Here is a 15,420-nt window from a genome sequence, read left to right as displayed (position 1 = left end):
TGAATATTTATCAGGCCCCGATGAATATTAACGAGGGGGTGTGGCCGGCGCTGCCCTTCGCCCCTGGTGAGCGATGGCCGCGCAGGCAGGGCGGAGCCGCGCGGGCGCCTGACAAGATGGCGGCGGCGGCAGGCCGCGGGCTGCAGGCGCGGCGGGGCAGGAGGCGCCGGAGGCGGGAAAGGGCCGGGGCGGCAGCCTTAACAGCGGCGGAGGAGGAGGAGGAGGAGGAGGCGGCAGCGGAGGAGGGAGAGGCTGAGGCGGCGCTGGCCGTGAGCCAGTGCGCGGTGTGCCGGCAGGCTGTGGCCGAGGCGGTGACGCCGCCCTGCCGCCACTCGCTGTGCCTCGCCTGCTTCCAGCGCTGCCTGCAGGGCCCCGGCCTCCGCTGCCCGCTCTGCCGCAGCCGCTTCGCCGCACGGCCCCGAAGACACCGGCCCCGCAGCCGCAACCGACACGACCCCCCCGTGGCAGCAAGGGAGCAGCGGCCCCCGGAGCAAGGTGCGTGCGGAACCGGGACCTGCCCTGGCACATCCGGGAGGGGCGAGGAAGGGACAGGGAGCGGGGCAGGGGACGGAGAAGCTGGAAGGAGAGTGTGCAGGCTCTGCGCTGGGGCTCCTGAATAGAGGAGAGCGGGTCTGGAGAGCAGGAGAGGAGCTGCTGGGGTGCTGAGCCCGGGGAGCAGGAGAGGAGGAGCTGCTGGGGTGCTGGTCATGGAGAGCGGGAGAGGAGCTGCCGGGGTGCTGCTCATGGAGAGCGGGAGAGGAGCTGCCGGGGTGCTGGTCATGGAGAGCAGGAGAGGAGCTGCCGGGGTGCTGGTCATGGAGAGCGGGAGAGGAGCTGCCGGGGTGCTGGTCATGGAGAGCGGGAGAGGAGCTGCCGGGGTGCTGGTCATGGAGAGCGGGAGAGGAGCTGCCGGGGTGCTGAGGCCGGAGAGCGGGAGAGGAGCTGCCGGGGTGCTGGTCATGGAGAGCGGGAGAGGAGCTGCCGGGGTGCTGGTCATGGAGAGCGGGAGAGGAGCTGCCGGGGTGCTGAGGCTGGAGAGCAGGAGAGGAGCTGCCGGGGTGCTGAGGCCGGAGAGCAGGAGAGGAGCTGCTGGGGTGCTGAGGCCGGGGAGCAGGAGAGGAGCTGCCGGGGTGCTGAGGCTGGAGAGCAGGAGAGGAGCTGCTGGGGTGCTGAGGCCGGAGAGCAGGAGAGGAGCTGCCGGGGTGCTGAGGCCGGAGAGCAGGAGAGGAGCTGCTGGGGTGCTGAGGCCGGAGAGCAGGAGAGGAGCTGCCGGGGTGCTGAGGCTGGAGAGCAGGAGAGGAGCTGCCGGGGTGCTGGTCATGGAGAGCGGGAGAGGAGCTGCCGGGGTGCTGAGGCCGGAGAGCAGGAGAGGAGCTGCCGGGGTGCTGGTCATGGAGAGCGGGAGAGGAGCTGCCGGGGTGCTGAGGCTGGAGAGCAGGAGAGGAGCTGCCGGGGTGCTGGTCATGGAGAGCGGGAGAGGAGCTGCCGGGGTGCTGAGCCCGGGGAGCAGGAGAGGAGCTGCCGGGGTGCTGGTCATGGAGAGCGGGAGAGGAGCTGCCGGGGTGCTGAGGCTGGAGAGCAGGAGAGGAGCTGCCGGGGTGCTGAGGCCGGAGAGCAGGAGAGGAGCTGCCGGGGTGCTGGTCATGGAGAGCAGGAGAGGAGCTGCCGGGGTGCTGGTCATGGAGAGCGGGAGAGGAGCTGCCGGGGTGCTGAGGCCGGAGAGCAGGAGAGGAGCTGCCGGGGTGCTGGTCATGGAGAGCAGGAGAGGAGCTGCCGGGGTGCTGAGGCTGGAGAGCAGGAGAGGAGCTGCCGGGGTGCTGGTCATGGAGAGCAGGAGAGGAGCTGCCGGGGTGCTGGTCATGGAGAGCGGGAGAGGAGCTGCCGGGGTGCTGGTCATGGAGAGCGGGAGAGGAGCTGCCGGGTGCTGAGGCCGGAGAGCAGGAGAGGAGCTGCCGTGGTGCTGAGGCCGGAGAGCGGGAGAGGAGCTGCCGGGGTGCTGGTCATGGAGAGCAGGAGAGGAGCTGCCGGGGTGCTGGTCATGGAGAGCGGGAGAGGAGCTGCCGGGGTGCTGGTCATGGAGAGCGGGAGAGGAGCTGCCGGGGTGCTGAGGCTGGAGAGCAGGAGAGGAGCTGCCGGGGTGCTGAGGCCGGAGAGCAGGAGAGGAGCTGCTGGGGTGCTGAGGCCGGGGAGCAGGAGAGGAGCTGCCGGGGTGCTGAGGCCGGAGAGCAGGAGAGGAGCTGCTGGGGTGCTGAGGCCGGAGAGCAGGAGAGGAGCTGCCGGGGTGCTGAGGCCGGAGAGCAGGAGAGGAGCTGCTGGGGTGCTGAGGCCGGAGAGCAGGAGAGGAGCTGCCGGGGTGCTGAGGCTGGAGAGCAGGAGAGGAGCTGCCGGGGTGCTGGTCATGGAGAGCGGGAGAGGAGCTGCCGGGGTGCTGAGGCCGGAGAGCAGGAGAGGAGCTGCCGGGGTGCTGGTCATGGAGAGCAGGAGAGGAGCTGCCAGGGTGCTGGTCATGGAGAGCAGGAGAGGAGCTGCCGGGGTGCTGAGGCCGGAGAGCGGGAGAGGAGCTGCCGGGGTGCTGAGGCCGGAGAGCGGGAGAGGAGCTGCTGGGGTGCTGGTCATGGAGAGCAGGAGAGGAGCTGCCGGGGTGCTGAGGCCGGAGAGCGGGAGAGGAGCTGCCGGGGTGCTGAGGCCGGAGAGCGGGAGAGGAGCTGCTGGGGTGCTGGTCATGGAGAGCAGGAGAGGAGCTGCCGGGGTGCTGGTCATGGAGAGCGGGAGAGGAGCTGCCGGGGTGCTGAGGCCGGAGAGCGGGAGAGGAGCTGCTGGGGTGCTGGTCATGGAGAGCGGGAGAGGAGCTGCCGGGGTGCTGGTCATGGAGAGCGGGAGAGGAGCTGCCGGGGTGCTGGTCATGGAGAGCGGGAGAGGAGCTGCCGGGGTGCTGAGGCCGGAGAGCGGGAGAGGAGCTGCCGGGGTGCTGGTCATGGAGAGCAGGAGAGGAGCTGCCGGGGTGCTGAGGCCGGAGAGCGGGAGAGGAGCTGCCGGGGTGCTGGTCATGGAGAGCGGGAGAGGAGCTGCCGGGGTGCTGGTCATGGAGAGCAGGAGAGGAGCTGCCGGGGTGCTGGTCATGGAGAGCAGGAGAGGAGCTGCCGGGGTGCTGGTCATGGAGAGCGGGAGAGGAGCTGCTGGGGTGCTGGTCATGGAGAGCGGGAGAGGAGCTGCCGGGGTGCTGAGGCCGGAGAGCAGGAGAGGAGCTGCTGGGGTGCTGGTCATGGAGAGCGGGAGAGGAGCTGCCGGGGTGCTGAGGCCGGAGAGCAGGAGAGGAGCTGCCGGGGTGCTGAGGCCGGAGAGCAGGAGAGGAGCTGCCGGGGTGCTGAGCCTGGAGAGCGGGAGAGGAGCTGCCGGGGTGCTGGTCATGGAGAGCGGGAGAGGAGCTGCCGGGGTGCTGGTCATGGAGAGCAGGAGAGGAGCTGCCGGGGTGCTGGTCATGGAGAGCGGGAGAGGAGCTGCTGGGGTGCTGGTCATGGAGAGCGGGAGAGGAGCTGCTGGGGTGCTGGTCATGGAGAGCGGGAGAGGAGCTGCTGGGGTGCTGGTCATGGAGAGCGGGAGAGGAGCTGCCGGGGTGCTGGTCATGGAGAGCAGGAGAGGAGCTGCCGGGGTGCTGAGGCCGGAGAGCAGGAGAGGAGCTGCCGGGGTGCTGAGGCCGGAGAGCAGGAGAGGAGCTGCCGGGGTGCTGAGCCTGGAGAGCGGGAGAGGAGCTGCCGGGGTGCTGGTCATGGAGAGCGGGAGAGGAGCTGCCGGGGTGCTGGTCATGGAGAGCAGGAGAGGAGCTGCCGGGGTGCTGGTCATGGAGAGCGGGAGAGGAGCTGCCGCGGTGCTGGTCATGGAGAGCGGGAGAGGAGCTGCCGGGGTGCTGGTCATGGAGAGCAGGAGAGGAGCTGCTGGGGTGCTGAGGCCGGAGAGCAGGAGAGGAGCTGCCGGGGTGCTGAGGCCGGAGAGCAGGAGAGGAGCTGCCGGGGTGCTGAGGCTGGAGAGCAGGAGAGGAGCTGCTGGGGTGCTGGTCATGGAGAGCGGGAGAGGAGCTGCCGGGGTGCTGAGGCCGGAGAGCAGGAGAGGAGCTGCTGGGGTGCTGGTCATGGAGAGCGGGAGAGGAGCTGCCGGGGTGCTGGTCATGGAGAGCGGGAGAGGAGCTGCCGGGGTGCTGGTCATGGAGAGCGGGAGAGGAGCTGCCGGGGTGCTGGTCATGGAGAGCAGGAGAGGAGCTGCCGGGGTGCTGGTCATGGAGAGCAGGAGAGGAGCTGCCGGGGTGCTGGTCATGGAGAGCGGGAGAGGAGCTGCCGGGGTGCTGAGGCCAGAGAGCAGGAGAGGAGCTGCCGGGGTGCTGAGGCCGGAGAGCAGGAGAGGAGCTGCCGGGGTGCTGGGCCTGAGAGCAGGAGAGGAGCTGCTGGGTTGCTGGGCCTGAGAGCAGGAGGCTGTGGCAGCTCCTGGCTCGGGTTGTAGCCCTTGGGCTGGGCACTGAGGGAGCTCACTGCTCTAATCCTGGGGTTGGGCTTTGGTCCCCTCCCTGCCAGATGCATTTTGAGGGCTGGGGCAGGGTCAGGGAAGTGCAACAGTGCTGGGCAGGGGTCTGGAGAAGGAGGAGAAGGCTGTGGAGAAGTTGTGAGGAGCAGCTGAGGAAGCTCGGGGGGGGGTTGAGGCTGCAGCAGAGGAGGCTGAGGGGAGACCTTGTGGCTCTCTGCAGCTCCCTGAGAGCAGCTTGCAGCCTGCTGGAGTTTGGTCTCTTCTCTCACGGAACAAGGGGCAGGGTAAGAGGAGATGGCCTCAGGTTGTGCCAGGGGAGATTGAGCTTTGCCCTGAGGAACAATTGTGCCCCTTGAGGCTTGCCCAGGGCAGTGGTGGAGTCCCCATGGCTGAAGGGTTTGGGAAGCTGTAGTGCTTGGGGCCAGGGGTCGGGTGTGCCCTGGGGCAGTGCTGGGCTCATGGTTGGACTCCATGACCTGAAAGGTCTCTTTCCATCACCCCAGCTCTGTGGTTCTCTGCCTGCAGTGGAGCTTGCCCGGGCTTGCTCTGCACAGGAGCAGCAGGAGAGAGCTTTGCTGCTGGCCTCAAGAGCACAGCCTCTGGGGGCTTCCAGGCTCCATGGATGGAGGTCCAGCCTCATGCCATCATCCCTTGGGGTTTCCTCTGTTCCCATGGAGGGGGGAGGAGGAAATACAGGCAGGAAGCTGGAGCAGGAGGAGGAATTCCTGCCAGATGGAGCAGGAATCAAAGCTCCGGAGCCAGGAAGACCATCAGGAACTGTGAAGAAGACATGGAGGAGGAGAAACCACTTCTGAAGAGGCTTCTCCATGTCTTTGAGTGGCTGAAGGCCAGGGGTGGTATCCTGGGGTGCTCTGCTGGGGTCTCTTGGGTGGCTGGCTGGGAGCAGACACCTGAAGCCTCTTGGGAGAGTCTCTCTAACCTCCCAACCACCCAGTGGTAGGCTTGGAAGGAGCCCCTGAAGGTCCTCCAAGCCCAGATGCAAGGTCACTTAAAGCAGGCCTTGAGAGTCTCCCAGAGGTGGAGACTCCACCACCTCTCTGGGCAGCCTCTTCCGGTGCTCTGCCTCCCCTCCAAGCCCTGAAGTTCCTCCTCCTCATGTCTGGATGGAACTTCTCAGCTCACTGGGGACCACTGAGAAGAGCCTGGATCCATCCTCCTGCCACCCACCCCCCTCCCTTAAGCACATCCCTCCTCAGCCTCCTCTTCTCCAAGCTAAAGCAGCCCTCAATGTCTCACTCCCTTGCCCTAGGGGACATCTCCAGGTGGTTCCTTCACCACCTTTGTCCCTCCTCATCCTCCCCTGGTTGCTCTGGAGGGCCTCAGGATGGTAGAACTTGGCCATCCTCCTCCCAAAGTGTGGAGCAGAGTCAGGATAGAAACATCAGACCCCCCCCAAAAGTGCTGTGGAACCTCTTGTGGTGGACCTCAAGAGCTTTGAGCTTCTTGGGACAACCTCAGATCAGTAGGAACTGAAAAAGACTCCTTCTTTTCTCCTTGTTTTCCCCCTTTTCTTTCCAGATTTCATCTTCAGAGCCCCCATTAAAGTCAGAAGACCTGGGGAGCTTCGAGAGGAATATGAAAGCCACCTGAGGAAGGTATGGAATTGGGGCTGCCTGTGCCCTGGCCTACAGTGGGTTGGGTTGGGAGGGACCTCCAAAGGTCATCTAGTCCAAGGCCAGCCAATCTAGAGGGCTACCTCCAGCTAGATCAGGCTGACAAGGCCACCTCCAGTCTGAGCTTGAATGTCTACAGGGATGGAGCCTCAGCCACCCCCCTGTGGCCTGTTCCAGTGTCTCACCACCCTCCCTGTGCAGAGCTTCTCCTCATGTCCAACCTCAACCTGCCCTGCTCCAATTTCACACCACTGTCCCTGCTCCTCTCACCCCAGGCCCTTCTGAGCAGTCCCTCCCCAGCCTTCCTGCAGATCTCCTTCAGATACTGAAATGCAGCCCTGAGGTCTCCCTGGAGCCTTCTCTTCCCCAGGCTGAACAGCCCCAGCTCCCCCAGCCTGTGCCCACAGCAGAGGTTCTGCAGCCTCTGATCACCTTGGTGGCCTCCTCTGGACCCTCTCCATCAGGTCTCTGTCTCTCTGGTGTTGGAGGCCCCAGAGCTGGCCACAGCCCTGCAGGTGAGGTCTCCCAGAGCAGAGCAGAGGGGCAGGATCCTCTCTCTCCAGCTCTGGCCAAGCTGCTTTGGATGCAGCCCAGGCTGCCCTTGGCCTTCTGTGCTGCCAGTGCCCATTGCTGGCTCCTGTCCAGCTTCTCCCCCACCAGCACCCCCGAGGCCTTCTCTGCAGGGCTGCTCTCAACCTCCTCCTCCCCCAGCCTGGATTGATGCCGAGGGTTGCCCAGACCTAGCTGCAGGACCTTGCCCTTGGCCTTATTGAACCTTCTGAGGTAGATTTTTGGAGGTCTCAGAACCAATCTGCAGCTTCCTGGGTTTAGAAGGGCACAGCTCAGAGGGTTGTGAGCAGTGGGGCAGAGTCTAGATGGAGGCCTGGAGCTGGTGGTGTCCCCCAGGGGTCAGGACTGAGTCCACTCCTGGTCAACATCTTCATCATCAGCCTGGATGAAGACAGAGTGGAGCCTCAGCCAGGCTGGGAGCCGTGGTGACAGCCCTCAGGCTGTGCTGGCAGCCAGGGAGCCCTGAGCAGGCTGAGAGCTGGGGCAGAGCAACCTCCTGAAGGCCAAGCAGGGCAAGGGCAGGGTCCTGCCCCTGGGCAGGGACAACCTCCTGCAGCAACACAGCCCGGGGGGAGCTGCTGGGGAGCAGCTGCCAGGAGAAGGAGATGGGGGGCAAGGAGGTGCCCAACAGCCAGCAAGGTGCCCTGGGGCCAAGATGTTCTCCCAAAGGAGGAGGTCAGGTATGGGGTTTAAGGAGCTGGCTGCTGCTGTGTCTGTCACAAGCAGTCCAAGCTGCTAACCACACGTGGTCAGGAAGCTCCTACCTGAGGCATGTCCTGGCAGGCAGCTTCCCAGCAGCAGGAGCAGAGCTGGAGCAGAGAGGAGCAGAGCAGGCTTGGGGAGCAAGAGAGCAAACCTGGAGTCAGGAGATGATCACAAATGTGAGTGGAGCACACTCTTGGCAGTCCCCAGTTGGTGGTGGTGGGAAGGGAGCTCTGGAGCTCAGCCAGGCCAAGCCCAGCCTGCTCCAGCAGGGCACCCCCAGCAGCTTGCCCAGCAGCACCATGGCCAGGGGGGGTTGGAAGCTCTCCACACAAGGAGACTCCACAACCTCTCTGGGCAGCCTGCTCCAGGCCTCCACCACCCTCACAACAAACAACTTTCTCCTCATCCTCAAATAGAACCTCCTGGCTGCCAGTTTGTGCCCCTTGGCCTGTCCCTGGGCAGCACTCAGCAGATGCCAGCCCCAGCCTCTTGCCCCCCACAGCCCCTTCAGCTCTTGCTGAGCATTGCTCAGCTCCCCTCTGGGGCTGCTCTTCTGCAGGCTCTCAGCCCCAGGGCTCTCAGCCTTTGCTCCACACAGAGCTGCTGCAGGCCCCTCAGCCTCTCCCCAGCCTCCCCTGGGCTCTCTCCAGCACTTCTCAGTCTCTCTGCAGCTGGGGAGCCCAGACCTGGACCCAGCCTCAAGGGGCACCAATTGTTCCTCAGGGCCAAGCTCAACCTCCCCTGCCACAACCTGAGGCCATCTCCTCTTGGCCCAGCCCTCAGGAGCAGCCCTTGAGCCCCAGCTGGCTGCAAGCTGCTCTCAGGGAGCTGCAGAGAGCCACAAGGTCTCCCCTCAGCCTCCTCTGCTGCAGCCTCAACGCCCCCAGCTCCCTCAGCTGCTCCTCACAACTTCTCCACAGCCTTCTCCTCCTTCCCCAGACCCCTCCCCAGCTTCCTTGCCCTGCTTTGGCCCTGCCCCAGCCCTCAAGGTCCTGGCAGGGAGAGCCCAACCCTGCCCCCAGGCTTGCAGCTGTGGGCTCCCCAGTGCCCAGCCCAGGGGCACAATCCCTGCCCTGCTCCTGCTGCCCACACCATTGCTGCTCCAGCCCAGGCTGCTGCTGCCCTCCTTGCCCCCCTGGGCACCCCCTGGCTCCTCTCCAGCCTCTGCCACCAACCCCCCCAGGGCCTTTCCCCCCAGGCACTTCCCAGCCCCTCTGCCCCCAGCCTGGAGCCTTCCTGGGCTTGCTGTGCCCCAGGGGCAGGTCCTAGCCCTTGCCCTTGGTGCCCTCATGCCATTGGCCTCCCCCATGGCTCCAGCCTGGCCACATCCTTCTGCAGAGCCTAGCAGCCAAAGGTTCCAGCAGCAGAAGGTCCTGGCACACTGAGAAGGTGAACATCTCAGCTCCCAGTGGGAGCCATCAGCTCCCTAAAGGAAGTGCAGGGAGCAGACTTGCAGAGTTTCAGGGAAAGCTTCTGGAGCTCAGAGATGATGGAGGTGATGTCACCAAGGGCCTGGGACCTGCCATGGCCCATCAGGAAGCCACCCAACTGCAGCAGCCCTGTCATGGTTTGTAGGGTGTCAGGGAGTGGTAGGGCTTTGGGGGTTGGAAAGGAGCAAAACTGCTAGTGGGGAGGTGCAGGTTGGATGTGAGGAAGTAGTTCTTCCCCCTGAGGGTGGTGAGGCAGAAGCTCATCTTCAGGTGGAACCTCCTGGGTTGCAGTTTGTGCTTAGCCATCAAAGGAGGAGAGAAGTGAGGTCCCAAAATGTGGCCCAAACTCTTGGGAGGTCACCTGCTGGGCAGCCAAGTGTAGGACTTCAGCCTGGGGCTCTCTTCCCTTTGGTTTGGTTTTGTCTTTGTTTTTGGTCATTGTTTCCAGCTGAGAGAGGAAAAAGTCCAAGAAGAAAAATCTTCTGAGGACCTCCTTCACAAGTTGGTTCTGGAGGACCTGGAGCTGGGCAAAAGGAAAATGGATGAGCAGCAGAAGAAAGAGGAAGCTTTGGTGCTGAAGGTCAGCCAGGAGGCTGTGAGTAAAGCTTCTGCTTCTCCTTCTCCAACTTCATCCTCCTGGAGAAAGTGGCTGATGGCTTGGACAGTCTGCTGGAGGCTGGGGCCAAAGGGTAGTGGGGAATGGAGACAGCTCCAGCTGGTGTCTGGGCACCAGTGGTGTCCCCAGGGCTCAGGGTGGGATCACTGCTCTTGGATGTCTTCATCCCTGAGCTGGGGGAGGGCTGGAGGCTCCCTCAGGCAGGGTGCAGATGGCACCAAGCTGGGTGGGAGCTGAGCTGCTGGAGGGGCATGGGGGAGCTACAGAGGGGTCTGGAGCCATGGGGGAGGCCAATGGGATGAGGGCACCAAGGGCAAGGGCTGGGACCTGCCCCTGGGGCACAAGAAGCCCAGGAAGGCTCCAGGCTGGGGGCAGAGGGGCTGGGAAGTGCCTGGGTGGGAAAGGCCCTGGGGGGGCTGGTGGCAGAGGCTGGGGAGGAGCCAGGGGGTCCCCAGGGGGGCAAGGAAGGCAGCAGCAGCCTGGGCTGGAGCAGCAATGGTGTGGGCAACAGGAGCAGGGCAGGGATTTGCCCCTGGGCTGGGCACTGGGGAGCCCACAGCTGCAAGCCTGGGGGCAGGGTTGGGCCTCCTGGATGGTCAACTCAAAGCCTGGCCTTGGCTTGCCTCCCACAGCTCCCTGAGTGCCTCTCAGACTCAGAGAATGAAGAACCCTTCCAGGGGAGGCAGAGCCACCGCTCAGCTTTCGTCTCCAAGAGCAGTGCCTACTCCTTGGCCTTCCTCTCAGGGTAAGATCTTCAGCCTCATCATCCTCACTGGTGTCCTTCACAGGTGCTCTTCTCTTCTACACCTACCTGAGAGCCTTCAGTTGGAGCCAGTTGGAGGCCTGGAGCTTGTGGTTGCTCCCCAAGGGAGGTCAGGGTTGGGTCATGGTTTGCTCAACGTCTTCATCAGTGGCCTGGATGAAGGCACAGAGTGGAGCCTCAGCCAGGCTGGGAGCAGTGGTGACAGCCCTGAGGCTGTGCTGGCAGTGCCAGGGAGCCCTGGGCAGGCTGAGAGCTGGGGGAGAGCAACCTCCTGAAGGCCAAGCAGGGCAAGGGCAGGGTCCTGCCCCTGGGCAGGGACAACCTCCTGCAGCAGCACAGCCCAGGGGGAGCTGCTGGGGAGCAGCTGCCAGCAGAAGGAGCTGGGGGTGCTGGGGGACAAGGAGGTGCCCAGCAGCCAGCAAGGTGCCCTGGGGGCCAAGAGGGCCAAGAGCATCCTGGGGGGCATCAAGGAAAGTGTGGCCAGCAGGGCTAGGGAGGTTCTGCTGCCCCTCTGCTCTGCCCTGCTGAGACCACCCCTGCAATCCTGTGTCCAGTTTGGGGCTCCCCAGTTGAAGAGAGGCAGGGAGCAGCTGGGGAGAGTCCAGGGGAGGCTGTGAGGATGCTGAAGGGACTGCAAGAGATCTGCTGAGGAGAGAGACTGAGAGCCCTGGGGCTGTTGATGTGGAGAGAAGGCTGAGAGGGGCCCTGATCAATGCCTATCAATATCTGAGGGGTGGGGGTCAGGCTGAAGGTGCCAGGCTGTGCTTGGGGGTGCCCAGGGAGAGGACTGGGACCAAGGGGTACAAGCTGGAACCCAGGAGGTTGCAGTTGAAGATGGGGAGAGAGCTGTTTGGTGTGAGGGTGCTGGAGGCCTGGAGCAGGCTGCCCAGAGAGGTTGTGGAGTCTCCTTGTGTGGAGAGCTTCCAACCCCCCCTGGATGTGTTCCTGTGTGACCTGCCCTGGCTGACCCTGCTCTGGCAGGGGGGGTTGGAGCCTGGATGACCTCTGGAGCTCCCTTCCAAGCCCTACCCTCCTGTGGATGTCCCAGTCCAAAACCAGTCAGACATTTTTCTTCCCAGGCTATGTAGAACAGACTAAATGGTAGAACACTGAAGTCTGTCCTGATCACCTCCTACCTGCCGGAGAATCCTGCAGGAACTTAGACCCAACCTGATGGCCTTCCAGGATGGAAGGGTTCCAGCAGTGGACATGGGAAGAGCTCTGGAGGTTGTTTTGCTTTCTGCTGGGGGCAATTGGAAAAGGCTGCCCAGGAAGGTGGTGGAAGAGTCACCACCCCTGGAGATGTTCATGGAGCAAGCAGCTGAGGTGCTTCAAGCCATGGTTTGAGGACCATGGTGGTACTGGGTGGAAGGTTGGACTTGATGATCTTGGAGGTCTTCTCCAATCTCAGTGATTCTGTGAGGCTTTGATGTGGTCCCCCCACAACATCCTCTCTGCACAGGGGGGAGGTGATGGGGGCTCTGGTGTTGGATGCTCAACATCCAGAGGGTAGTGGTCAATGCCTTGAGGTCCAGGTGGGGATGGGTGACAAATGGTGGCCCTCAGGGGTCCATCCTGGCACCAGTGCTGTTCAGCATCTCCATCAGTGACACAGACACTGGGATCCAGGCCCCCTCAGAGCTTGAGACCCCTGAGGGGCAGGATCCATCCAGAGGGACCTGGACAGGCTGCAGGAGTGGGGCTAGGGGAACCTTCTGAGGTGCAACAAGGCCAAGGGCCAGGTTGGGACAACCCCTGGGGTTCATCTAGACTGGGGGGGAAGGGCTGGAGAGAAGCCATGGGGAGACCTCCTGAGTGCTGGGGCAGCTCTGGAGGCCTCAGCACAGGCAGGGAGCTGCTGGAGCAGGGCCAGAGGAGGCCACAGCCATGCTGGGAGGGCTGGAAGGGCTCTGCTGTGAGGCCAGGCTGTCAGAGTTGGAGTTCAGCCTGGAGAAGAGAAGGCTGCAGGGAGAGCTGCTGCTGGCCTTGCAGGGCTGGGAGGGGCTGAGAAAAAAGGTTTGGACAGAGTTTTGAGCAGGGCAAAGGGGGATGTTTTGGAGCTCCAAGAGGGAGCCTCAGAGCAGAGAGAAGTCCTTCAGCAGGAGGGTGGTGAGAGCCTGTCCCAGTGACGAAGTGTGAGGAGCACAGAGGGCTCCAGGACATCCCCGGGAGCTTCACCCTCAATTAACTACAAGCCCTTAGGGGGAAGAGTCCAGGAGTTGAGCCTGATCCAAGCCCTTTCCCACAGGGAGCTGGTGCCAGAAGCTGTTGAGCTTCCCAAGACCTCTCCTGGTTTCACCTCCTCTTCTTTTCCCCAGGAACCTGAGCTCCAAGGTGGAAAGGAGTCGGAGCTGCAACGACACCGTGCAGGAGAGGTCGAAGAGCGGGCAGAGATCAGCCCCAGCCAACAAAACCAAGGTACTAACTGCCTCTGGAAGCATCAAGTGGAGACCACCTTCTTCTCTGAGGTGACCTTGGAGCAGTGGTCACCTGGTGTGGGCAGCAGGAGCAGGGCAGGGATTGTGCCTCCAGGGCTGGGCACTGAGGAGGTTGCAGCTGGAAGCCTGGGGACAGTTTTTGGGCCCCTCCCTGCCAGAAGGACCTTGAGGGCTGGGGCAGGGCCAGAGCAGGGCAAGGAAGCTGGGGGGAGGGGTCTGGGGAAGGAGGAGAAAGCTCTGGAGAAGTTGTGAGGAGCAGCTGAGAGAGCTGGGGGGGTTGAGGCTGCAGCAGAGGAGGCTGAGGGGAGACCTTGTGGCTCTCTGCAGCTCCCTGAGAGCAGCTTGCAGCCAGCTGGGGCTCAAGGGCTGCTCCTGAGGGCTGGGCCAAGAGGAGATGGCCTCAGGTTGTGGCAGGGGAGGTTGAGCTTGGCCCTGAGGAACAATTTGTGCCTCTTGAGGCTTGCCCAGGCCTGTGGCAGGCTGCCCAGGGCAGTGGTGGAGTGCCCATGGCTGGAGGGGTTGGGAAGCTGTGGTGCTGAGGGCCATGGGGTGGTGGTGCCCTGGGGCAGTGCTGAGGCCATGCTTGGCCTTCAAGATCATGTCCAACCCAAACTCTTCCAAGGCTCCCTGAGAGCTTCAGGGAGCAGCAGAGGCTGACCTGGCTATGCCAGGCTGCTCCCCAGCACGGCCTGAGCCTGGCAGCTTCACCTCCTCCTTTTTTTCCCCTGCCTCTTCCCTCTCCTTTCCTTTCCTCCCCGCCCCCCCCCGGCTCCTCCCTCTTTCTCCTCCCATGCCAACCTTCCTGAGCTGTGCTGCTTTGCCTCGCAGGTGCCAGCAGTCAGCAGCACCTCCACCCCGCTGCTGGGGGTGCTCTCCTCCACCCAGAACCATCGCTGCCTGTCGGCCCCGGACCTGACGGCGGAGAAGCGTCAGGCGCTCAACCCTGTGTCCTCCTTCTCCGCCCTCCAGAGGGGGCCCGAGAGGTCCATCAGCCCCGAGAGCAACGACAGCATCTCCGAGGAGCTCAACCACTTCAAGCCCATCGTCTGCTCCCCGTGCACCCCCCCCAAGAGGCTGCCAGATGGGAGGGTCCTGAGCCCCCTCATCATCAAGTCCACCCCCAGGAACCTCAGCCGCAGCCTCCAGAAGCCGACCACCTACGAGGCCAGCCCCAGGATCCTGAAGAAGTGGGAGCAGATCTTCCAGGAGCGCCAGATCAAGAGGACTCTCTCCAAAGCCACCCTCACTTCCTTGCTTGCAGAGCCTGGGGAAGAGCTGGCTGAGGTCACCCACTCCAGCAGTGGCCCTAAAGAGCAGCCCCAAGCTGAAGGGGAGCACCACTACCACCTGCTTCCAGCTGAGGCAGCAGGAGACCCTCGCCCCGAGCTGGATTCCTCTCCTCCTCCCAAGCTGGGAAGAGGGAGCGAGAAGAAGAAAGCTCCTCAAGCTTTACCAGCAGCTGACCTCTCTGAGGAACCAGGCCTGAGGTCCAGTGCCACCACCCAAAACCCCCCCGAAGTCCCTGATCTCCAAGCCACCACCTTGGTGGCCAAATCCTCCCTGGGCCTCGGCCCGAAAGCGCTGAGCAGAAGGCCGCTGGGGGTCACCTCCTCGCTACCCGGCAGCAGCCTCCCTCTGAAGGCAGCAGGCAAGAAGCAGCTGAAGTTCCTCAACAGCAGTGAGATGCTCAACCTGCAGACCACCACCACCACCACCTGCAGCTCCGTGGAGAACATCCTGGGGGACCAAGCTCCGGCCCTGCGCCGTGGCCGCAAGCGCCGCTGCAAGACCAAGCACCTGGAGCACGCCGCCAACGGCTCCCTCAAGAGGCTGAGGCACCTGGGGGAGGTGACCTCCTTGGCTCCAGAAGGCCTGGAGGTGGAGCAGAAGGTCCAGCAGGAGGAGGAGGACAGGAGGTTGGCCCTGCAGCTGCAGAGGCTTTTTGACAGCGAGAACAGGACGCTGGAGAGGAGGAGAGGCAGGGGTGGGGAGCGCTACCTGCTGAGGTCCAAGAGCAGGCTGGGGGCCAAGTAGCACTTGGGGTGGGGGGAAACCATGTGGCCTTTGCTGGAGGACAGGGAGGTTGTCTTCTGGAGGACAGGGAGGTTGCCTCTCTAGAGGGCAATGTAGTTGCTCTCTGGAGGTCAAGGAGGTTGCCTCTCTAGAGGGCAATGAAGTTGCCTTCTGGAGAGCAAGGAGGTTGCCTTCTAGAGGACAAGGAGGTTGCCTCTCTAGAGGGCAATGAAGTTGCCCTCTGGAGGTCAAGGAGGTTGCCTCTAGAGGATGATGAAGTTGCCTTCTAGAGGACAAGGAGGTTGCCTCTCTAGAGGATGATGAAGTTGCCTTCTAGAGGACAAGGAGGCTGCCTCTCTAGAAGACAATGAGGCTGTCTCTCTAGAGGATGAAGTTGCCTCCTAGAGGATGATGAAGTTGCTTTCTAGAGGACAAGTGACCTTCTAGAGGACAATGAGGTTGCCTTCTAGAGGATGATGAAATTGCCTTCTAGAAGACAAGTGACCTAGAGGACGATGGGGTTGCCTTCTAGAGGACAAGTTGCCTTCTGGAGGATGATGAAGTTGCCTTTTAGAAGTCAAGTTGCCTTCTAGAGGAGAATGAGGTTGCCTTCTACAAGGTGATGAGGTTGCCTTCTACATGATGATGAAGTTGCCTTCTGGAGGACAATGAGATTGCCTTCTGGAGGAGAATGAAGTTGCCTCTCCAGAAGGTGATGAGGTTGATCAGATGATCTGGG

The 15,420-nt window shown here is 63.1% G+C and overlaps 1 protein-coding gene across 1 annotated transcript; it reads left to right on the top strand.

The window, feature by feature from the left end:
• Positions 1-20: 20 nt before the first annotated feature.
• RNF169 (ring finger protein 169) lies at positions 21-14,868 on the top strand. The gene is made up of 6 exons (XM_054164850.1): positions 21-495; positions 6,052-6,128; positions 9,300-9,446; positions 10,100-10,212; positions 12,549-12,648; positions 13,497-14,868. Exons 1-6 carry the CDS (start codon positions 21-23, stop codon positions 14,700-14,702), a joined length of 2,118 nt encoding a protein of 705 aa, XP_054020825.1. The 3' UTR covers positions 14,703-14,868.
• The last annotated feature ends 552 nt before the right edge of the window (positions 14,869-15,420 follow it).

This window comes from Dryobates pubescens, chromosome 10 (genome assembly GCF_014839835.1).
Source record: "Dryobates pubescens isolate bDryPub1 chromosome 10, bDryPub1.pri, whole genome shotgun sequence".
NCBI classification, from domain to species: Eukaryota; Metazoa; Chordata; class Aves; order Piciformes; family Picidae; genus Dryobates; species Dryobates pubescens.
This window is presented reverse-complemented; position numbering and strand designations above follow the sequence as displayed.

What these genes read in the sequence shown, in the direction of transcription:
- RNF169 (XM_054164850.1), top strand. Translation starts at nt 21, where the DNA reads ATGAATATTAACGAGGGGGTGTGGCCGGCGCTGCCCTTCGCCCCTGGT. An exon ending in TGAAGGTCAGCCAGGAGGCT is followed by an intron (nt 9,447 to 10,099) that starts GTGAGTAAAGCT and finishes TGCCTCCCACAG; the next exon opens with CTCCCTGAGTGCCTCTCAGA. An exon ending in CCCCAGCCAACAAAACCAAG is followed by an intron (nt 12,649 to 13,496) that starts GTACTAACTGCC and finishes TTTGCCTCGCAG; the next exon opens with GTGCCAGCAGTCAGCAGCAC.